General features: G+C 40.8%; 1 protein-coding gene and 1 long non-coding RNA gene across 2 annotated transcripts; one reads left to right on the forward strand and one right to left on the reverse strand.

Annotated features, from left to right (window-relative positions):
- The first annotated feature begins 867 nt into the window (after positions 1-867).
- Positions 868-19,370, forward strand: LOC129713685 (charged multivesicular body protein 5). The gene is made up of 8 exons (XM_055662949.1): positions 868-1,016; positions 12,681-12,785; positions 13,083-13,129; positions 13,272-13,365; positions 13,578-13,649; positions 16,391-16,499; positions 18,051-18,166; positions 18,920-19,370. Exons 1-8 carry the CDS (start codon positions 948-950, stop codon positions 18,968-18,970), a joined length of 663 nt encoding a protein of 220 aa, XP_055518924.1. The 5' UTR covers positions 868-947; the 3' UTR covers positions 18,971-19,370.
- LOC129713731 (uncharacterized) lies at positions 2,883-24,046 on the reverse strand. Its single transcript, XR_008726276.1, has 3 exons — positions 23,903-24,046; positions 8,860-8,929; positions 2,883-4,369 (listed from the first exon to the last, which is right to left on the reverse strand). It is a non-coding gene; the product is annotated as an uncharacterized LOC129713731 (long non-coding RNA).
- Positions 24,047-24,436: the final 390 nt, after the last annotated feature.

Genomic DNA, 24,436 nt, shown 5'->3' on the forward strand with positions numbered 1-24,436 from the left:
TTCCCCCATGGCTCTTCCCCATCTTTTCTCCGAGCTCTCTCCCACCACCCAGCCCCCTGCCCACACCGACCCTTCGCCCACATGCCAAACCCGCCCACCCCCTGGGCCCACACACCCGCCATGCCCACACACCCCTCCGCGAAGTAAGGAAGGAAGGAAAGAAGGAAAGAAGGAGGAGAGAAAGTAGGAAAAAAGGAAAGAAAGTTGGAAAGATGGAAAGAAAGAAAGAAGGATGGACTAGCCATTGGCGAAATTCTAGCGGCTAGAATTTAGAAGATTGAGGGGGGATCTTATAGAAACTTACAAAATTCTTAAGGGGTTGGACAGGCTAAATGCAGGAAGATTGTTCCCGATGTTGGGGAAGTCCAGAACAAGGGGTCACAGCTTAAGGATAAGGGGGAAATCCTTTAAAACCGAGATGAGAAAAACATTTTTCACACAGAGAGTGGGGAATCTCTGGAACTCTCTGCCACAGGGGGTAGTTGAGGCCAGTTCATTGACTATATTTAAGAGGGAGTTAGATGTGGCCCTTGTGGCTAAAGGGATCAGGGGGTATGGAGAGAAGGCAGGTACGGGATACTGAGTTGGATGATCAGCCATGATGATATTGAATGGCGGTGCAGGCTCGAAGGGCCGAATGGTCTCCTACTCCTGCACCTATTGTCTATGTTACTGAACGTGCTCAGGGTTTCAGCACCTGTTGTCTCTACACTGCCCCCTGTGGCAGCCACTCGCAACGTAGTGGGCAAAGATCCCGGAGGAGCGCTCCTCTAGGATCTTTGGTAGTGGGTGACGTGACGGACGTCCGGCGGAAGGGTTTTCCGTGCGTGCCGCGTCATTAATCCCGTGGTTTCGCCCACGCCCACGCCCACTGTGCCGCTGCCGCTGCCGCCGTCGCGGGGTCGGGTGAGGATTTGTTTTGCTCTCGTCGCCCCATCTCCGTCGCCATGAACCGGCTGTTCGGCCGAGCCAAGCCCAAGGGGCCCCCGCCCAACCTGACGGACTGCATCGGCAGCGTGAGTGCTCCAACCGCGGCGGGCAGGAGGGGAGGAAACCAGGGCCCAGGGCCCAGGGCCCGGGCTGGGTGAGAGCGGGGCGCGGCGCGGCCCCGGGGTGTGGGGCAAGGAGCCGCCCGGTGAGGGGCTGGGGTCGCGGGGGGACACGGACGGAGAGGCCGCGGAGGCCGGTGTTCAGTCCGGGTTGCCCGCACTGGATGAGAGCAGTAAACCTCAACCCGTCCCCACCTCCCTCCCTGTCTCCCGACTTCTCGGTGACTCTCCCAGATTTTTGTGCTGGAGACACAAGTAACTGCAGATGCTGACACATTTGAGCAAAACACAAAGTGCTGGAGTGGCAGCATCGCTGGAGATCATGGACAGGCGACGTTTCGGGTCAGGACCCATCTTCAGGAAGCTGGAAGAGAGATGGGGGCGGGATAAAGGTAGACACAAAATGCTGGAGTAACTCAGCGGGTCAGGCAGCATCTCTGGAGAGAATGGATGGGTGGCATTTCGGGTTGGGACCCTTGCTAATGATAGGTGGACAGAGGGCATTTATTGGCTGATGGTGGACAAAGGCTAGAGATGCAAAGGAAACAAAAGAGTGTTAGTTAAGTAGAGGACTGAAATGTAAAGCCAGAAGGCGGTATATGTTGATGAGTTCAGGGGTTGGGTAGAGGGGTCACTGGGAATAACATTTGTACATGGACTTGATTACAGCAGCAAACCTACAAAATTATGTCTTCCTGTACTCAAATGGCCTCAGTTGATATGTATAACCCAATACAAATCTGCTTTTGTCCATTTAAACGTTTTTTTGTGCTCCTTCTACTGCTTCATATCTTATTCTACTTGGGCAATCCTTTGGTATTAAGGTTGATTCTAATGTTCCCTAATGATTTGGTAAATTTTAAGATGATTGTAATTCTACAGATGGGAAAGGAGTTGTCCGATGGAGAAAGTGAAGGGTAGCTTGTTCCTTCGGCCATTTATGTTGGTCTCTTTTAAGAAGGCGTTGAGCATGTCTTTGAATCTCCTTTTCAATTGTGTTTCTGTGAAAGGGTAGAATAGAGTGTCTGTTACAGTTGTCTAGAGTTGGGTAGGCAAATAGCATGGTCAATAAAGCCAGCTGAGGGTAATTACATCCCCAATGCTTTGGTTTGTGGGTGGCATTGACATTGGATTGCTTATCCTACCCAGGAACATTTTGTATTGCTACTGTCTTTCCAGTATTTTGGGGTCATTGCTTAGATAGTTTACATATACTGTTGTGCTGCAGCTAGCAAGAATTTCATTGTCCTATCTGGGACATATGACAATAAAACACTCTTGACTCTCTGGTCCTTGTCTCAGAGCATTATGTAGGGAACAATGCTGCCTGGTAAACCATGAGTTTACTATAAGATCTGACGTCCTTACCTTCATACATCCCTTTGATCAATTGATCACAGGCTGTGCTGTGGCATCAACCAACATCAACTGTGCCTGCTTTCACTGAGAGATATTTCGGGCATATGAGAAGTGGTCCATGATTTCTGTGAACTTTTCTTGTCAGAGGGCAGCATTGTAGAGTGAGCGTAGGCTGGTGGAGAATCTTTCTCTTCCACGTGTTGAAAATGCATTGTCATGCACATGCGCTTTAGGCGTCAGTGAATGCGGCCATGTGCTCAGCCTCTGAATGCCTAAACCACAAATGTCTGTGTGCTGCAGCTCGCCTACTGAGGTCCAAATGATCGGGGGTCTGGAGTGTAGTCACCATAGACTTACATTAGTTAGTTCGTTAAGATTAACTCCACTGCTTGAAAGTTTTTTTTACAATGGATAGAAAATTAGCTTCATGGAAAGAAGCCAAAGGTGATGGTGGAAGGTTGCTTTTTTTGACTGGAGGCATGTGACTAGTGGTGTGCCCCAGGGTTCGATGCTGGACCCACTGCTGTTTGTCATCTATATCAATGATTTGGATGAGAACGTATGTGGCATGATTAGCAAGTTTGCAGGTGACACAAAAGTGGGTGGCATTGTAGTTAGTGAAGATGGTTGTCAAAAATTGCACCAGGATCTTGATCAGTTGGGCAGGAGGGCTGAAGATTGGTTGATGGAATTTAATACAGAGAATTGTAAGATGTTGTATTTTGGGAGCACTGACATGGGCAGACCGTACACAGTGAACGGTAGGGCTCTGGGGAGTGTAGAGCAGAGGGATCTACAATACAGGTACATAGTTCATTGAAAATGGCAGTAATGTGGATAGGTTGGACAAAATGGCTTTTGGCACATTGGCCTTCATCAGTCAGAGCATTGAGTATAGAAGTTGGGAGGTCAGATGTATAAGATGTTAGTAAGGCTGTATTTAGAGTATTGTGGTCAGTTTTGGGCATCATGTTATAAGAATGATGTCAAGCTGGAAAGTGTGCAGAGAAGATTTACAAGGATGTTTCCAGGACTCGAGGGCCTGAGCTAGTCAGAAGTTTGGCAGTCTAGGACTCAATTCTTTAGAGTGCAGGAGGGTGAAGAGTGATCTTATAGAGGTGTACAAAATCAAGATAGCGATAGATTGGGTAGTTGCACAGAGGCTCTTTTTTAATAGGAATCTAAGGGGTAACTTTTTCACACAAAGGGTGGTAGGTGTATGGAATGGACTGCTAGAGGAGGTCGTTGAAGCAGGTATTATTGCAACGTTTAAGAAGCACTTGGACAGGTTTAGAGGGGTATAGGCCAAATGCAGGCAGGCGGGACTACTAGTGTTGATGGGACGTGTTGGCCTGTGGGCAATATGGGCAGCAGGGCCTATTCTATGCGGTATGACTATAACGCTATGACTTTAAGACCAGAACAATAGAAAGTAGTCTAAATTCAGTCCTTTCTCTTTAGAAATAAATTCACTTGCTCACTTTCGTTTTCATTTACTGATTTATTTTTAAAATTTTGTATTCCCAGGTTCCTTTGCTTCTCCCGTCCTATTTAGATTTATATATTTAAATTAGCCCGCTAACCATGAATTTTCTTATCAGAATGCACTGTCACGGGTAGTAAAGGAAGTAATGTTAATAAGAATTCTAACTCCTCCCTGTCCCTCCACACCCCACTGTGGATTGAATCTTGTATACACAATGGTTTCATCTGATTCGGTGAGACATAGGCAGGAATCTAAGTTTGAAAGATCTTGCAAAGGTGGTTTTATTTATTGTACCCGCACACTTGTTTTGCCCTTCTTATATCAACAACGTTGCCAAGCTCTCTTCATTTCAGCATCTCTGTTATCTGTATCAATAGTTTTGATCCACAAGTACATTGCATTAGTTCTTAATGTTTGGTTGTTTAAAACGGAAAACTAAAGTTGGAATGCAGGAAATACTCGAGCCGGAAAGCATCTGTGGATAATATAGACAGGTTAGTTATTCTGGTGCATCTATTAGGTCTGAACTTAATGATATTGCACAAGAGTTGCATTTAAAGCTCAAAAGGAAGGAGGAACACATTCCAGCACCTCTGAGGTAATCTTACAGGTTTTTCAAGAGCCAAGACTGTTTGCCTCGTCTTGTGTACTGGGCATGAACCGGAACAATTACTTTTATTTTTTATTTTTTTTAATACATTTTTATTAGAGGCATCTGCATATCATAATCCAAACCAGTATAGACTTTGTTTAACGGTTACATATTAAATATCTAGGTTTCCAAGGACCCAGTTACCAAAGTAGCTGGGATCCTCCTTTATCGGTTACCTATTAACATTGCCTCTAATTATTTATTTATATTTATAGATAGGAAAAATAAAGAAAGACAGAAATTAGAAAAATAGGATAAACTATCAATAATACAACTTGGGAGATGGGTCCGTAGGTCGGAGAACACAACTATTCATCTAGTCCTGGGTTCGAGCTTCAGTCTGGCCTCCGTGCCGGTCCGATCTACCCCTTCAAGTAATCTATAAATGGAGACCATATTCTAACAAATAATTCTGGTTTGTCAATTAAGACATATCTAATTTTTTCCAAATGTAAGGTCTCCAACATCTCCATAATCCACATCTTGAATGTGGGGGTTGTTGGGTTTTTCCAAAAAATGTATATCAATTATTTCCCAATTATTATACTGTAATCAAGGACATTTCTTTGGTTTATTGTGAGTTTTAGATATTGTTCTGATATGCCCAATATTATTAATTTAGGGTCAACAATTACATTTTTAACTTGCTGCAGCTTTTCAGGCACAATGGATGTAACAATAATTAATAAGATTTACAATAAATTATTAGTTATTCCAAGTAAACGAGAGCATGTCTGCAAAACCCAAAGTACATAGACCAACCACAATAATGCAAAGTCAGCAGTGGTTCGGTGCTGAAGTAGAGTTGCACAGAGTGGTTCAAGAACCTGATGGTTGACGAGGCAAAGCCGTTCTTGAACCTGGAGGTAACTAGTCTCAGGCTCCTGTAACAACCTCTCAAAGATGGCAGCGAGAAGAAAGCATGGACAGGTGGTGTGAAACTTTGTTGATATCTACTGGAGGCAGCACATTCTGTAGATTCCTTTGATGATGGGGCAATCAGCACCCGTGGTGGAATGGGCAAGTCCATCACTGTCTGCAGCCTCCTTTGTTCCTGAATATGGAATATCAGAATCAAGTCATGATGCAAGCAGTCGGTAGGCTCTCCATCAGGCACCTGTAGAAGTGATAGTGTTTGGTGACATGCTGAGTCTCCTCAAAACTTCTGAGGAAGTAGAGTTATTGGTAAGTTATCTTAGTGCATTCCTTATTTTTATATTAAGACAACATGCAAAGTCAAAATTGATGAGTGAGGATAGGAAATTAAGGAGTGTGACCAAGTAGAGGAGTTGAGCTTAATGGACAGAGTAGAGATATTTGAAAAGATACCACCCAATTTGTGTTATGTGCATTTGCTGATGAGAAGCCTTCACTGCCATAAGAACTACCATACTCTCAGATTAAATGACAAGGCTGGTGTAGAAAGGCCAGCAGAAAATATGCAATCCCGGAGAAGTGGATCTTATGCCCTTGTTAAAGAATTGTTTATAATCTTGGATGAATACATCATGAAGTTTAGTGAAATTCATGTGGATTTGGTTTGGAAGAAATAATGGATTTGGAAGAAGGTGTATAGGAAGGTAAAGTTGTGAGCTAACATTTACTTAAGCTTCGGTAGACAAAAATGCTGGAGAAACTCAGCGGGTGAGGCAGCATTTATGGAGCAAAGGAATGGGTGACGTTTCGGGTCGAGACTCTTCTTCACTTTACTTAAGCTTATGTTTTTGGTGCGCAAAAGTATAGAAGCATCGCCTTTCCATGTCCACGGTGGGTCCCAACCCACAACATTGTCTGTCCAAGTCCTCCAGAGATGCTGCCTGACCTGTTGATTACAGTGCTCTGAATTTTACAAAATAATCATTTGGTTGAATTGCTGGATGAAGCAGAGTTTGATGTGGAGGTCAGAATGAGGACAAATCTGTATTGCCAAGGAGAGGATATACTTGTATTTGTAAGTAGCAGAGGTCAAATTCTGCGAACAACAGTTAAAGGAGCAATAGATGTAATTGAGTTTTCCATATTCATGGGTAAAATCTGAACTAGAATTTGTAACAAGAGGATTTCAGTATAGGAGTAAAGAGGTTCTTCTGCAGTTGTATAGGGCTCTGGTGAGACCACATCTGGAGTATTGTGTACAGTTTTGGCATCCTAATTTGAGGAAAGACATCCTTGTGATTGAGGCAGTGCAGCGTAGGTTCACGAGATTGATCCCTGGGATGGTGGGACTGTCATATGAGGAAAGATTGAAAAGGCTGGGCTTGTATTCACTGGCGTTTAGAAGGATGAGGGGGATCTAATAGAAATATATAAAATTATAAAAGGACTGGACAAGCTAGATGCAGGAAAAAAATTCCCAATGTTGGGCGAGTCCAGAATCAGGGGCCACAGTCTTAGAATAAAGGGGAGGTCATTTAAGACTGAGGTGAGAAACTTTTTCACCCAGAGAGTTGTGAATTTATGGAATTCCCTGCCACAGAGGGCAGTGGAGGTCAAATCGCTGGATGGATGTAAGAGAGAGTTAGATAGAGATCCAGGGGCTAGTGGAGTCAAGGGATATGGGGAGAAGGCAAGCACGGGTTATTTATAGGGAACGATGAATGGCGGTGCTGGCTCGAAGGGCCTAATGGCCTCCTCCTGCACCTATTTTCTATGTTTCTATATGTATGCATTGATTTGTAATGGAACCAGGTGCCGAGAACTGATCATATTGAATGGCGGTGCAGGCTCGAAGGGCCGAATGGCCTACTCCTGCACCTATTTTCTATGTTTCTATGAACTGCTTTGGAAGGACATCGTGGAAAAGGGTTTGGAAAGGAAAATTCCATAGAAATAATAGTAACATTGCATCAACCAAAATTCTTCAGGTACACAAAATTGCTGGAGAAACTCAGCGGGTGCAGCAGCATCTATGGAGCGAAGGAAATAGGCGACGTTTCGGGCCGAAACCCTTCTTCAGACTGCTGCATCCGCTGAGTTTCTCCAGCAATTTTGCAGCATCTCTGGAGAGAAGGAACGGGTGATGTTTCGGGTCCTGACCCTTCTTCAGACTAAGAAATTGTGTATCCTTTCAGTTTGCATGGAGTTGCTCACAGATGGCTTTGCTGTAATACAATAGTTACAATTCCTGAGAAACCTTGTGTCGCAGAAAATTTATTTATGAAGAAAATTGGGTCAATGGGGAAAAGGGTAACAAAATTATTTTTCCTGCAGGAATTTGAAAAATAAGAATTTATAATTGGTTTATAGTTGTCATGTGTACTAAGATGCACTGAAAACTGCAATCTATCCGGGCAAATCATACGGTTCATGAGTACAATCAAGCCATTCATAGTATAACAGGTAGTGCAAAATGAAAAATTACCAACAGAATATAGTGTTACAGTATTATTGCATTAGTTACAGTGGAAGAAGTCCAAGGTCCGCAAGGAGTTAGTTTGGAAGATCGGGATTACACTCTAGATTATGGGAGTGTCAGTAGTTTGTTAAGTGGGGGAAAAAGCTGTTGTTCCATTTCTGTCTGGTTTTAAATGTATCTTATATCTTGTTTTTTGATGGGTATAAGTTTATCTGAGATACTGTAGGCTAAAAATACCAGAGTTTTATTGCTCAAGTGTCAATAGAAGCAATGTTGTTAATTTCACAGTGAAATCAGCACCCTATATTCTTAAGCAACAGTGGAATCTAATTATTGTGGAGAGGTTACATGGAAACCGAAACCTAGACTTTATTTTAATCAGGACTGCTTGTTAATTTCCAAAGTAGCTTTTTAATTCCCAATTGAAATTGCGCTCGATCCAATTCAGCCTGCATAATACAAGTAATATTCCCCATTTCATCAGTTGCATTAATGGAAACAATATTATACCTGAACTACCTCCACGTACAACTGGCAATGCAGATGATGCCAGGAACACATGGTATCTTGATAGTTTTACCACTAACACTAGCCTTAATCTTTTTAAAGTTAAGGAGGCAAATATATGATGCAATTGAGAAGTTAAGTTGTATATATTGTTCTATTTCTGTTTAGAGTTTTGGTACTCTAAATTTTAATGTTGCAGGATGAAGTTAGCAATGATGAACCATGCTCTTCAAATTCATATCTGAGTGAATGTGCTGTTGAGGGTGACCGATAAACAAATAATAATAATAATAATAAATACTTTATTAATCCCCTTTTCAGGGGAAATTCAGATGTCCAAATGGACAGAAGACACTACTTTTGTCATTAAAAATGAAAAAAAGAATTTCAGCTGTGACATTAATCTACACACCAATGTGCATCTGTCACATGGGATTATGCATATTTTTACCTTTTATTCTTTGATTTCTTGCCTTAAATTCTTCATTTGTATCTTTACTTCACCCTTTGTTTCCTTATTTCTATAGAAGTAAAAGAAAAACAATCACAAGTTTCAGATCACCGAATACAAGAATTTCAATTGGATTCGAATTTTGGAATGGTGTGACTTCTGCGACCATTTCCGTAAAACATTACAGATCTTTATTTATTGATCCCATGTCAACTGTTTAGAAAATTATTTGATTAGCGCTGTAAAAATTCAGTTTCACACATAGAAACATAGAAAAATATGTGTATGAGTAGGCCATTCGGCCCTTTGAGCCAGCATTGCCATTCAATTTGATCATGGCTAATCATCTAAAATATGTACCCGGTTCCTGCTTTCTCCCCATATCCCTTGATTCCTTTACCCCTAAGAGCTAAATCTAACTCTCTTGAAAATATCCAATGAGTTGGCCTCCACAGCCTTCTGTGGCAGAGAATTCCACAGATTCACAACTTTCTGGGTGAAGAAATGTTTCCTCATCTCAATCCTAAATAAGTCCTTATTCTTAAACTGTAACCCCTGGTTCTGGGCACCCCCAACGTTGGGAATATTTTTCCTGCATCTAGCCGGTCCAATTCTTTAAGATTTTTCATCCTTCTAAATTCCAGTGAATACAAGCCCAGTCAACCCATTCTTTCACATTATACTCCAGGTGAAGTCTCACCTGGGCCCTGTACAACTGCAGATTAATCTCCTTGCTCCTATACTCAAATCTGCTTGCAATGAAAGCCAACATGCCATTAGCTTTTTTCACTGCCTGCTGTACATGCATGAGTACTTTCAGTGACTGATGATTTCAATATTTCTAGGATTTCTATGATCAAGAGAAAGGTGCATTTTAGGATTTAGAATATACCTCCTTCCTATTTACTCATAACATTTGATTGTTTTACCATTTTGAGGAACGTAGCCAATTTTCTGTTCTATTTAAAAACATATATATATTCACAATGACACCACAATGGCAAATTCTTCAGTATAGGGAAGGAGGAGGAGGGTGGGTTACAACCTGGGGAGGGGAGGTTTCTGAATCAGAATCCAGTACCATACGATACCCGAGGCTAAAATATGTAGCATGCACATCCTTTAAATGGTAAAACAAAAAAACTTACATAAAACTGGAATTTGACATTCATGACGAGACAAAACAGGAGCATGGTGATTCTAATTGTATATGGGGAAATCCTTTGGTTTTCTTAAATAAAGCTCAAGTTTTATTGAGAACATCAGAATAAACCTTGCCCTGCCATGTAAATGGGACAGTTCATTCAGGAAGCCGAGACTGCTACTAACTGGTTGCTTTCTTCTCGAATCCACCGACAAAGAACACTGATCTTCATTCAGTTAGTGGAATTCTAGATATCAGATGAGCCTTCATCTCCTGACTTTCAAAGATTGTATTTTCATTCAGGAGTGTCCACTCGCTCATTTTGGAAAGTATAATGTGATTTGCATTGATACATTGTTCTCTTTTAATAAAAGTTGGTCTGGTAGCATAAATGGTACTTCTAATTGGTTATCAGAGTGTAAATTGTGCTTCTCCATGAGCTCCATTTGCCGGCTTTCCCCTTGTGTGAAGCTCCATTTGTAACAGCATCCTGTCAACATTTTTCAGTCAAACAAGGCATGTTGATAAATTCACACTTCTGATTTGATTTGGACTATATAATACTATGATCTCCGCACCATGAATAATTTAAATAGCTTTGTATTGAAACCAAGGGTATGTACTCTTTCCACCTAGTGGGTTCACAGACATTGCATCTGTGTTATCTAATCATTTCTTTGTATATTAGTGTCGGAGGCTGAATTGATGGGAATGAGCATTATTTAAGTCACTGCAGATTTTTTATACTGCATGGTTTTATTTAGTCTTGACCTATTGTTCATAAGGTATGTCTATTTTCTCTCTCATAGAAACATAGAAATTAGGTGCAGGAGTAGGCCATTCGGCCCTTCGAGCCTGCACCGCCATTCAATATGATTATGGCTGATCATCCAACTCAGTATCCCGTACCTACCTTCTCTCCATACCCTCTGATCCCCTTAGCCACAAGGGCCACATCTAACTCCCTCTTAAATATAGCCAATGAAGTGGCCTCAACTACCCTCTGTGGCAGAGAGTTCCAGAGATTCACCACTCTCTGTGTGAGAAAAGTTCTTATCTCGGTTTTAAAGGATTTCCCCCTTATCCTTAAGCTGTGACCCCTTGTCCTGGACTTCCCCAACATCGGGAGCAATCTTCCTGCATCTAGCCTGTCCAACCCTTAAGAATTTTGTAAGTTTCTATAAGATCCCCTCTCAATCTCCTAAATTCTAGAGAGTATAAACCAAGTCTATCTAGTCTTTCTTCATAAGACAGTCCTGACATCCCAGGAATCAGTCTGGTGAACCTTGTCTGCATTCCCTCTATGGCAATAATGTCCTTCCTCAGATTTGGAGACCAAAACTGTACGCAATACTCCAGGTGTGGTCTCACCAAGACCCTGTACAACTGCAGTAGAACCTCCCTGCTCCTATACTCAAATCCTTTTGCTATGAAAGCCAACATACCATTCGCTTTCTTTACTGCCTTCTGCACCTGCATGCCTACCTTCAATGACTGGTGTACCATGACACCCAGGTCTCGCTGCATCTCCCCCTTTCCCAATCGGCGACCATTTAGATAATAGTCTGCTCTCCCGTTTTTTGCCACCAAAATGGATAACCTCACGTTTATCCACATTATACTGCATCTGCCAAACATTTGCCCACTCACCCAGCCTATCCAAGTCACCTTGCAGTCTCCTAGCATCCTCCTCACAGCTAACACTGCCTCCCAGCTTAGTGTCATCTGCAAACTTGGAGATATTGCCTTCAATTCCCTCATCCAGATCATTAATATATTAATATATATATAATATATATATTAATACAATATATATATTAATACATTAATATATATTGTAAATAGCTGGGATCCCAGCACTCTCAGTCCAAGAGAACTGAATCGACCTAGGTAGTTTCACTGCTGCTGCGGCAAGATTATTTTTCCCATTAGAAAACAATATATTTCTGTACATGAAACTCAACATTAGCCTTTTTTTTTGTTGTCCTGTTTACAATATATCAGTATTTGTTTGCTGTACCTGGTGACATTAGTATTTTGTGAGGCAGGAACCAAATAAGCTAATTGCTAATTGTGGCACACTCAAACACAAGCTGGAGTAACTCAGCGGGACAGGCAGCATCTCTGGAGAGAAGGAATGGATGACGTTTCGGGTCAAGACCCTTCTTCAGACTGGTTAAGGGTAAGGGAAACGGATGCTGCCCGTCCCGCTGAGTTACTCCAGCTTTTTGTGTCTATCTTCGGTTTAAACCAGCATCTGCAGTTCCTTCTTACACATTTTGTCTCAGTAATTCAGGCTCTTTTAGCAAAGATTGAGTTTTGTGAACTTCTAATGCATGAGATATAATAGAAATGTCTTACTTAGACATACAGTTTAGCTGTGTTTATTTAATATGTCCTGTTCAGTGGTCTTCTACAGTATGTTTAAGTTACAGCTCTGCCTTCAAACACACTGCATCCTATTTTCCTTTTCCTTCCTCATTTTCTGTCCTCAATGCCTTCATGAGGAGTTCAATAGCACCGTGAGGGGTTGTCTGTGCTGCATTGCTCAGTGTTTGAACATTTTGCACTCATACCCCCTCCCCCTATGTATGATTGAGCGTTATAAAATTATTGTAGCCTTTTTCATCCAGTACAGTAGGTTCCATTCAAAGGAATTGTTCAATTTTTTGTTCAGGTTGATGGAAGAGCAGAATCTATCGATAAGAAGATCGCCAGACTTGATGTTGAATTGGCCAAATACAAAGACCAGATGAAGAAAATGAGAGAGGGTGGAGCAAAGGCAAGTGTTTAAAATATGACTAAGTTCTGCCTATTATTACAAATTGGCATAAGATGAAAAAGGAATATTTCATATGGAAGTATTTATCATTTAAGACAAAGGGTATTCGGAGAACTATAACTAGTAACAGAGGTCATTTATTAAATGAAGGGGTTATTATTTGAAGATTTAAGTGCTGCACAAAGGATCTTGAGACCTAGCTATGATTTCATGATGTTTTTGTTGTAAATCAGCACTTGGGCCTTTGACTCCATTAACAATACAAATACTAAAAATGGCTTTTTGTTTACTTTCCAGAACATGGTAAAGCAAAAAGCAATGCGCATTTTAAAGCAGAAGAGGATGTGAGTAATTTTTGTCTGAGAGTTTTTTCCTCTGATTTTTTTCCCCTGAGTTTTTTCTGTATTTATTTTCTGTGTAAGATTAGCTTGTTCAAAATAATTTGACCAGTAATTTATTTGGAATGTATGTGGTTCGTATTTACAGGTATGAGCAACAGAGGGACAACCTAATGCAGCAGTCATTCAATATGGAGCAAGCCAACTATACCATACAGTCATTGAAAGACACGAAGACCACGGTAACAACGGAAGATCTCTGCTTGTCTGTTATGTTGCCTGTTTTAGTAGAATAAAACCATGTTTAATATGAATACAATATCTTTGTAGTGCAATAAAGTAAATTCTCAGTTCATTTGTAATATAGGAGTGCAGTTTACTAAAATGAACAGACACAAATTAAATTAAACCGCACTAGTGCAGTATGGTTTTTGACATTTGATTTCTTGTGCAGGTGGATGCAATGAAAACTGGTGTCAAGGAAATGAAGAAAGCTTACAAACAAGTCAAGATTGATCAGATTGAGGTGATGTATACTGTGTTTAAAAATTGCTGAAAATATTTTGTAGGTGTATAAGATAACATTTTATAGATTTGTTGTGGAAAATCACTTGTTTTTCTGAATATAGTGAGAGGAAACTCATTAGTTAGGAGGACAGGCAAGAGATTCTGTGGCTGCTAACGAGACTGATGGTGTGTTGCCTGCCTGATGCCAGGGTCCCGGATGTCTCTGAGCGGCAGTAGAATATTCTTCAGGGTGAGCATCAAGAGATTGTTGTGCACAATTGGCACAAATCACATGGGTAGGAAAAGGTTTGATATCCTGCAGAGTAAATATAGAGAGTTAAGCAAAAAGTTTAAAAAAAAACAACCTCAAGGGCAGGATTCTCCGGATTCCTCCCGGTGTCATGTGCTAGTGAGAGTAGGAATATAGGACAGGTGAGTGTGTGGCTGAGTAGTTGGTGGAAGATGGGGTTGGGGTTCAGATTTCTGGACATTGGGATCTCTTTTGGGGCGGAGGAGAACTGTACAAGAGGGATGGGGTTGCATCTGAACTGGAGGGGGACGAATATTCCAGTGGGCAAGATTGCCAGTGTTCCATGGAAGGATTTGAACCAGTTCTGCAGAAGGATGAGATCCAATGCCATCATGAGGCAAGTGGAAGGCTGGAGGTCGGTACAGAAGTTGATGACAGCAAATTCCATTGATGGAAGCGAGGAAAGACGGTTGAATTGCATTTATTTCAGTGCTAAATGTCGGACTATTCCCATGATAAAGTAATACCATAATAAGGTAACTCCCTTTTTACCTCTATCAACAACAGTAAGCTTCAAGCCCTGGCTCTCTCTTAGTTAGGTTTCTTCAATGCCTTTAACGTCCCAGCCGCACATACTTATCACCCTTAATTTATTCACCTTACCGGTCACTCCTAAAGGCATTGTGGAAACCTGGCTAAGGGAGAGCCAGGACTGGCAGCTTACTGTTTATAGAGGTAAAAGGGGAGTTACTTTATTACGGAATTACTTTATCATGGCAATAGTCTGACATTAAGGAAAGATTGTCCAGTGAGGCTGTATGGGTGGAGCTGAGAAATAAAAAAAGAAGATGATCACCTGTTGGAATTGTACTATAGGCCCCCTAATAGTCAACAGGAATCAGAGGAACAAATATGCCAAAAGATTTTAGACAGCTGCAAGACTAATAGCATTGTCACACCAGGGGATTTTAACTTTCCCAAACTAAATTGGGACTGCCATAGTACTGGTGGCTTAGTTGAAGTGTAATTTGTCAAGTGTGTTCAGGAAGGTTTCTAGGGTAATAGGTAGAGGATGCTTCAGGGGGAGAGAGCAAAGGTTGACCTATTCTTAAGGAAGTGGGCAAGGCAAGTGATTGAAGTGTCAGTGGGTGAACCTTTTGAGGAGAATTAAGGAGAATCCATAAGGATTTGACATGGTATATTCGGCACCAAGGTAAAATGTGCATGGCCTCTCAGAAATTAAAGTTGTATTCCATATGTGGAGCTGCAGGAGCTGGCAAGGTCCTCAATGAATACTTCGCCACTGGTTTTACCATGGAGAAAAATGTGAAGACAAGGGAAATGTAGAAAGTGAATGACATTATCTTAAGGACAATCCTTATTACAGTTGATTGTCTTGTGAATTAATCAAGAAGGTTGATGAGGGTGGAACCATGGGTTTGGTCTATATGGATTTCAGCAATGCGTTTGATAAGGATTTGCATGCTGAGTCCTCTGGAGGTTTTCATGATATCCAGGGTGAGCTAGCTAGCTGAATACAGAATTGGCGTTGTTGTAAGAAGCAAAGGGTGGTGTGAAAGGTTTATTTTTAACTGGAGGCCTGTGGTTAAGGGTGCACCTCGGGGTTGTAAAGGAGAGAGGTCTAGGCATGCTGGGTGATCTGTTAAGTACCACAGGTGGATGGGGCAGTGAAGAAGGCTTGTGGCACATTTGCCTTCATCAGTCAGGGAATTAAGTGTTGGAACATTATGTCATAGTTGTACAGATGTTGGTGAGGCTGCAATTGGGAGTACTATATTCTGTTTTTGTTCCCTGTGGCAATAGGAAAGATACCATTAAGCTGCAAAGAGCACAGAGAAGATTTGAGAGGCTGTTGCCAGGACTCGAGGGCCTGAACTATAGGGAGAGATTGGGCAGGCTGGGACTTTATTTCCTTGGAGTGCAGGAGGCTGAGGGGTGATTTTGTAGCGGTGTATAAAATGATGAGAATTGATATGGTCTTCTTCTTTCGTGTGGCGTGCACAGCCTAGAATTGTTGGACAACTTGTTCTATTTGATCTTCCGTTTGTGCACGTCGAGTTGATTGCATTAGTCGAAACAGGGCGGACCTTGTGAAGGTTGCAATCTTCCACCCCATTGATATGGTGAATGTGGTATTTTCCCTGGGTAGGGGAATCGAGAACTAGAGGTAACAGTTTAAGGTAAGAAGGGAAATTTTAGTAAGAACCCGTGGGGCAAACTTTTTCCTACATGGAGGATGGTGGGTATATGGAACGAGTTGCCAGAGGAAGTAGTTGAGGCAATTACAATAACAACATTTAAAAGACATTTGGACAAGTACATCGATAGGAAAGGTTAAGATGGATATGGGTCAAAATGCTGCCAAATGTGACTAGCTTAGAATGATAGCATGGACGAGTTGAGCTGAAATGCCTGTTTGCCTGCTGTATGGTTTGTAGGTTTTGATGCAACAAGCTACATTGTAGTTTATTCACTATTGGTCTCCACAGAACATACAAGATCAATTGGAAGACATGATGGAAGAAGCAAATGATGTGCAGGAAGCCTTGAGTCGCAGTTATGGAACACCGGAAATTGATGAAGATGATTTGGAAGCAGGTGAGGATGAACTCCCCATAATGTATTACAGTAGTAATAAGAGTATAATTGAATCCAGCAGAGCTAATTGCTGGTAGTGGAAACTTAAAAGATAACCTATTTTTGGTAGTTGCAATTGCATCACCATGTTGAAAGTACTGGATGCATTTGAAACAATACAATTTTTTTCTAAATGTTGAATATTGGAGCACAAATATATACTTTAGTTTGATCCAACAACAAAAGATCGCATTGTGTATATTATTAGTTTGGTGGGTTAATGCTCTATTTAAATGTTTTTCTGTGAATATATCAGCAGTGAATTGCTCTACATGTTCCACATTGCAAATAGCATGCAGATACAGGCGGCAGTGAAGAAAGCGAATGGCATGTTGGCCTTTATAACAAGAGGAGTTGAGTATAGGAGCAAAGAGGTCCTGCAGTTGTATAGGGCCCTAGTGAGACCACACCTGGAGTATTGTGTGCAGTTTTGCTCCCCTAATTTGAGGAAGGACATTCTTGTTATTGAGGGAGTGCAGCTTAGGTTTACAAGGTTAATTCCCGGGATGGCGGCACTGTCATATGCTGAGAGAATGGAGCGACTGGGCTTGTACACGCTGGAGTTTAGAAGGATGAGAGGGGATCTTATTGAAACATATAAGATTATTAAGGGTTTGGACACACTAGCGGCAGGAAACATGTTCCCAATGTTGGGGGAGTCCAGAACCAGGGGCCACCGTTTAAGAATAAGCGGTAAGCCATTTAGAACGGAGACGAGGAAACACTTTCTCAGAGTTGTGAGTCTGTGGAATTCTCTGCCTCAGAGGGCGGTGGACGCCGGTTCTCTGGATACTTCCAAGAGAGAGCTAGATAGGGCTCTTAAAGATATTGGAGTCACGGGATATGGGGAGAAGGCAGGAACGGGGTACTGATTGGGGATGATCAGCCATGACCACATTGAATGGCGGTGCTGGCTCAAAGGGCCGAAAGGCCTACTCCTGCACCTATTGTCTATAGTTTTAAAGTTCAGTCATACAGCATGAAAAAAGCCACTTCAGCCCACAATATCCAGAGTTTGTATCTATTCTAATTCCATTTATGTACATTTGTCATTTATGTGCCTTCTATGTTTTGACAATGCAGGTGCTTGTCCAGTTGCTGGTGAAATGTGGCAAAAGTAGCAGTGTGCTCATGGTTCTAACTACACTCCATGGGGAAAAGAATCCCTCTCAGACCCCTCTGAATCTTTTATCTCTAACCTTATTCCTTTGCCCTCTAATTTTAGCACCTCCATCATGGGAAAGTTTAAAAATTCCTACTACGACAACCTTATTAGTCCTGCAGCTGCCTGCAATCTCCCGTTCCTTGTGCATGACTGGTTGATTATTTTTGCCCGCCCTGTGTCTGACAGTGGACAAGAAATTCCTGTTACCTGAGGATTTGTGGTGTGGGATTGTTGTCAAAGAATTTGGTGTGAGAATGGGGTACATGCTTCTCCCAGTCAAAGCTTTATACAATGAATAGTGTGATTTAAATAAAAATGCATGTTTCTGTACTATTTTGTACGTTTAGAACTGGATGCACTTGGTGACGAACTTCTAGCTGATGAAGACTCTTCCTATTTGGACGAGGCTGCATCTGCACCGTCTATTCCTGAGGGTGTTCCAAGTGACGCAAAAACCAACAAGGTATGCTTCATTATAATCTGCTGGTGTTCCCCCTTTTGCATTCATGCATTCTGTTGTTTACAGTGTGATTATTTATTTGTATTTAATTGTCGCACATGATATGTTAACATTGTGGATCCTTGCATGCACCTGCCGGCTTCATCTCCAGTGTATTGAGATATAAAAGCGGGAGCGGCACTTTAACATTTTTAATGAGTGATAATGAAATAATAATAGTTTTCTCTACAATGCCAGAAGTTGTGGGGAGACCTGATAGTAGTATATACAATGAAACAAAGATTGGTAGACAAAGGGTAGACATTTAAAACCCTATTCCCAGGATGGAAAAATAAAATACCAGAGGGTGAGGAGGGCAAGATTTAAAGGAGGTATGCAGGTAAACCTTTTTACACGGTGAGTGCCTGGAAAAAGCTGCTGAGGGTGGTGATTGAGGCAGATACGATAGTGGAATTTAAGAGTCTTGAATAGGCACATGGACGTACAGGCAATGGAGGAAATTGGATTATGTACCGGCAGATAAGAGTTGGTCTTGGCATCATGTTTGGCACTGATATTCTGGGTCAAAGGGCCTGTTCTTGTGGTGTACTGTTCCAATTGATATTTAATTCACAATTTCTATTTTTCTTACTTCTGCATTGAATTTTGCACCTAATGCTTGTAGTCATTTAGCAAACTAAGTTAAATGTGCTTCATGCGGGCAGCAAAGTGTATTTTATTTCACTAACGAATACCGAAAATTATTTGTATTTTCAGGATGGTGTACTAGTGGACGAATTTGGCTTGCCACAGATCCCTGCAACTTAACTAATGGCTCTCAAGCAAATTTGTAATTAAATGATTTTTTGTACATATGCCATTTCTTGAGGTATTATTTCAAATCAAAATGTCATGACCTTCACTGCATTATGGAATGTGGCTTGGAAAACATATTTGATATCATAACATGGGTTTCTATTTAATTCCTTTAAATAATGTGCAAGAAATATCTTGTAGAATTTACCTCTTAAAGTCTGTGTACTTTGATTAACACGTGTACTATTTTGCTTGCAATGGATACTAAGCATGATTATACAAAAACTGATTTGTGGAAAATACGTGGGATCGCAATTTGCTGACGTACTTTAATAAACTGGCTGCAGACAAATTTTTAAGCTCTGTAAATCTATCTTCCTTATTATTACAATAAATAATTATTTTCAGACAATTGTAGCCTTTAATTAATAAACACACATTTACAACTAAAGAACTGACTTTTAATCAGTTTTGCTGAATTGAATGAAACTAATTTATGTAAAATATTGAAAATCTATTTGGTGTGGTTGAAATAAGTTGCACTTAGATGTTGGCTTGACCAAACAAGCAAGATGAAAGGATTTTGTGACACCAGTTTTGACTGTGGCTCTCCGATTCTGTTTAAAATATGCTGGCAGTGATTGATTCTGAAATATTTTAATGTACAGGAGCATTGGCTCAACATGGCTTTTTTTCTTCATGAACGCTGTCTTTTTTCAATCAATTGACCGATTCTTCCCATAATATAGGTGATATTTGTCAAATCTATTTCATCTAATTATTTTGTGGGAAACTAAAGTCAGTGAGTGATCTGAAGCAGGAGCACATTAATGCGGGAATCAAGATGATGGTGTGATTCAAACTAAAGCAGAGTTATTTTACATCTGACATAATTATTTCTTATGTTGGGAATATTTTATAACATTGGTGTAATCCTGTAGTATTAATATATAGCCTTGTACAAAAGCCTACTTTATCAACTTGGATTAATGAAAAGATTGTCTACCTAAAATGTTTTAAATGTAAAAATAAAAAAACTTAGACATGCCAAAGGTATTTATTTTTATTTGAACTTGAGTTCCGTTTCTTGCACACAATTATTTTGCGACGTTTATGATAGATTTGAATAAATGGTGGTTCAGAGGTTTGAATTTTATTGCAATGAAACAAGCCTAATGTCTGTAGTAAGAATGTTGCTGGAGAGAATTCTGACAGATAAGATTTGCATGTATTTGGGAAGATTGGGGTAGATTAGGGATAGTCAGTCCTGTCTCGTATCTTAGTTTTTGAATAGGAGACCAAGAGGATTGACATGGGCAGGCCGTTAGACACTGTCTATTTGGAGTGCAGCAAGGCCTTTCACAAGGTCCTGGAAAGATCAGAAAGTTGAATCTCATAGTATCTAGTGAGAGCAAGCCAGTTAAACACAAAATTGATTTGGTAGGTGGTAGTGGAAGCAAGGAGCCTGCAGAGGGACTTGGACAAGTTGGGAGAATGAGCAAAGAAGTGGCAAGAGGACTACAGTGTAGCAAGGTCATGTACTTTGCTGGAAGGAATAAAGGCATTGACTATTTTCTGAATGGTGAGAGGATTCTGAAATTGGAGGTGCTATGTGACTGGATTACTGGTGCAGAGTTCCCAAAAGGTTGATTTGCAGGTTGAGTTGGTGGTCAGGAAGGCAAATGCAATGTTGCCATTCATTTCCAAAGGACTAGAATATAAAAGCTATTAAGTAATGCTGAGGCTTGATAAGGCACTGGTCAAAGATTTGCTGACGATGGAGAGGATCCAAATGAGGTTTACAAGAATGATCCCGTGGGGGTTAATGTGTAGGAGCGTTTGATGGTCTTCTTGCGTAGGGCGTGCACTGCCTAAAGTTGTAGGACAACCTGTTCTATTGATCTTATTTGATTGTGCACGCCGGGTTGATTGCATTCGTCAAAACAGGGCGGACCACGTGAAGGTTACAATCTTCCACTCTGCGTTTGATGGTTTTGGGCCTGTACTCACTGGAATTCGGAAGGATGAGGGAGGATCTCATTGGAACATCCCAAATAATGAAAGGCATAGAGTGGATCTGGAGAGGATTATTCAGTAGTGGGAGAGTCTAGGACCAGATAGTATAGCCTCAGAATAAAAGGACGTATCTTTAGAATGGAGATGAGGAGGGATTTCTTTAGCCAAGGTGGTGAATCTAGAATTTATTGCCACGGGAGACCACATCATCAGGTATTATCAAATTGGAGATTGATAGGTTTGTGACTAATGAGAGTGACAAAGGTTATGGGGAGAAGAATAGAGAATGGGGTTGAGAGGGAAAAATAGATCAGTTATGATTGAATGGCAGAGCAGACTCAATGGACCAAATGGCTTAATTCTGCTCTTATGATCTTATGAAAATGCAGCAGTTCAGAGATGATATTGGGTTTGTAAGTGCAAAATTAGGCTATAAAGTTGCAGATGAAATTCAATAATTGTATAACAACATGAATTTTTGAAAGAAGAATAAGGAGATATGATGTAAATTAAATAGGTTAAATTTAATTACAGGAGAATGGAGAGCTGAGACATTGGGTATAACAGCTATTGGGCAAAATTCTTAATGCCGGTTGGTATATCTATATTACTAAAACTCTGTTCTTGACCGCTTTTGGCGATCTGTGCTGCGATTTCCAAGAGAACGCCTCCACCTACGGACGTCATTTTTGGCCACCTCGCTCAGAGCCCCCCTCCGCCGCATGTGTACCGAGGATTTTTCCAGCCGATGAAAAATGACAGAGATATTAATGATTTTACAAAATTCCCCATTCTCTCTGCTGTCCCCGCTGGCGGCAGGGGGGGAGGGACTATAAAACCAGGAAGTGGTGTGCCTCACACACTCTTCAAGATGGAGGAAGGCAGAGGGTCACGTTTCTCTGAGCTGTGAATAACACTGAACACATGGATACTAAAATGTAAGTGTCCTTAGTGGTTCTAAAATGCTTGCAGAGTGTGCCTATTGGTTCTTAAGCTTGCAAATCAATGTCTATTGGTTCTAAAGCTTGCAAAAAAATGTCTATTGGTTCTAAAGCTTGCAAAAAGTGTCTATTGGTTCTAAAGCTTGCAAAAAGTGTCTATTGGTTCTAAAGCTTGCAAAAAAAATGTCTATTGGTTCTAAAGCTTGCAAAGAAATGTCTATTGGTTCTAAAGCTTGCAAAAAAATGTATATTGGTTCTAAAGCTTGCAAAAAAATGTCTATTGGTTCTAAAGCTTGCAAACAAATGTCTATTGGTTCTAAAGCTTGCAAAGAAATGTCTATTGGTTCTAAAGCTTGCAAAAAAAAATGTCTATTGGTTCTAAAGCTTGCAAAAAAATGTCTATTGGTTCTAAAGCTTGCAAAAATATGTCTATTGGTTCTAAAGCTGGCAAAAATATGTCTATTGGTTCTAAAGCTTGCAAAAAATGTCTCTATTGGTTCTAAAGCTTGCAAAAATATGTCTATTGGTTCTAAAGCTTGCAAAAAGTGTGTCTATTGGTTCTAAAGCTTGCAAAAAATGTCTATTGGTTCTAAAGCTTGCAAAAAGTGTCTATTGGTTCTAAAGCTTGCAAAAAAATGTCTATTGGTACTAAAGCTTGCAAAAATGTCTATTGGTTCTAAAATGGTTCATAATAGCTCTTCAGAACATGATTCCCTAGCGCTTCCCACCAACCCAACAACCCCACTCCCCTGGTTGGCTTGGCTTGGGTGTGTCTTGAATTTGAAAGGCACTACTTACTGCAAATGGTGGCTTGGTTGCTTTGGCTTGAAGTTGAAAGGCACTACTTCCTGCAAATTATGGCTTGGGTGTGTCTTGAAGTTAAAAAACACACTGCAAATGTGTTTCAATCAAATGGCTTCATTGATTGTATATTGATTTCAGATAAAACGCTACCACTTGCCGTGTGATTTTTGGCCATCTTACTCAGTCCCCCTCCGCTGAGCAGATGCAGAGAATTCTTCCCATCAATGAATAATAATAATAATAATCTTATTTATATAGCACATTTTTAGTCAACTTGCATTGACCCCAAAGTGCTTCACATAATTACATTACATTTACACACAGGCAAAGGTGGGTGAAGTGTCTTGCCCCAAGGACACAACGACATTATGCACTCCAAGCGGGATTCGAACCGGCTACCTTCCGGTCGCCAGCCGAACACTTAGCCCATTGCGCCATCTGTCGTCCCAGATGAAAAATAAAAAGCGTTATTAGTTTTTTTTTAATGTTGAGAATCTCTCTCCTGTCAATCACTCCATGAAAGCCACACCTTTTCCGGTGGGGGGGAGGGGTTATAAAACCCTGAAATGTGGGTGTGGCTCAGTCTCTGCAAGATGGAGGAGGGAGTGGTCACGACTCGCTGTCTTTAGTGGTTTGCACCCTACTTCAAATGGTATGAAACTGCACTTGAATTTGGTGGCATTGCACCCTGCTAGAAGTGGTAAGAAACTGCACTTGAATTTGGTGGCCTTATACCCTGCTTGAAATAGAATTAAGGATTAGCTGTGAGTCAACTACCAGCCCACCAGCCGTGAGTGAGTGAGTTTCCAGCACAACAGGCTTGATTGACTGAGACGCCAGCCCAAAATCCATTTGGCGCACAATTTGCATACTAGCCCTCTGGAAACCAGTACATTTAGTACATTGCTGTGTTGTTCCCAATCATATAAAATAGTTTAATATTATCAGTTTGCAAAATAATTTAAACACAGCTACCTAATGCCCAAGACTGAACACAATGTGTTTACTGTTCTCAAATGGGTATAATTTTGAATTAGATGCTGGTTTGGTGAAAGAACATTTGAAAAACATATACTTATGAAAACTCTTTGATAGGTGTTAGTGACTTAGAATTCTGCAGCTGATTCATTTAATTGCACTCTAAATTATTCTATATGCTTAGTATATTACTATATATACTTACCTTGGTGCTTTTTATTGACTTTTTGGTGGAAGTGCTCTTACTTTTTCCCGATTTTTCCTTTCTGATGGGTTGTGTGCTCTTTCCTTTTGGTGAAAATTCCACCAATGGCCCCTGACATTTCCACTATAAATTCAAGAGAATAAAGAAAAACAAATCAAAAATTCCCTTTGAAGGAACAAGACCTGAAAAGAATCATTGCTGGAAAATAAATATTTTCAATTAGTCTTTTTAAGAATTATGGAAGAGCTATGTTCAATGCTTCCACTTTTCATTATGTAATCAGCCCACTCTTCTCCTTACAGCTCATGGAATCCAATCACGCAGCATTTAACTCTATAATGGTTGTGATTGGAGATCCAAACTAAACAGCAAATTTAGTGTCAGGCTCGGCTAATTTTCTCACCCAAATCCTATTTAAATGGCTCAGTACTGTATGACAAAGAGAATTCCTCAGAATTGAAGGAGGTTGGAAGAATTCACTACATATAAATTCGGAGTGAGTTCAGCATGTTTTAGATTAGGAAAGGAGAGCAA

This window comes from Leucoraja erinacea, chromosome 2, assembly GCF_028641065.1.
Source record: "Leucoraja erinacea ecotype New England chromosome 2, Leri_hhj_1, whole genome shotgun sequence".
Lineage (NCBI taxonomy): Eukaryota > Metazoa > Chordata > Chondrichthyes > Rajiformes > Rajidae > Leucoraja > Leucoraja erinaceus.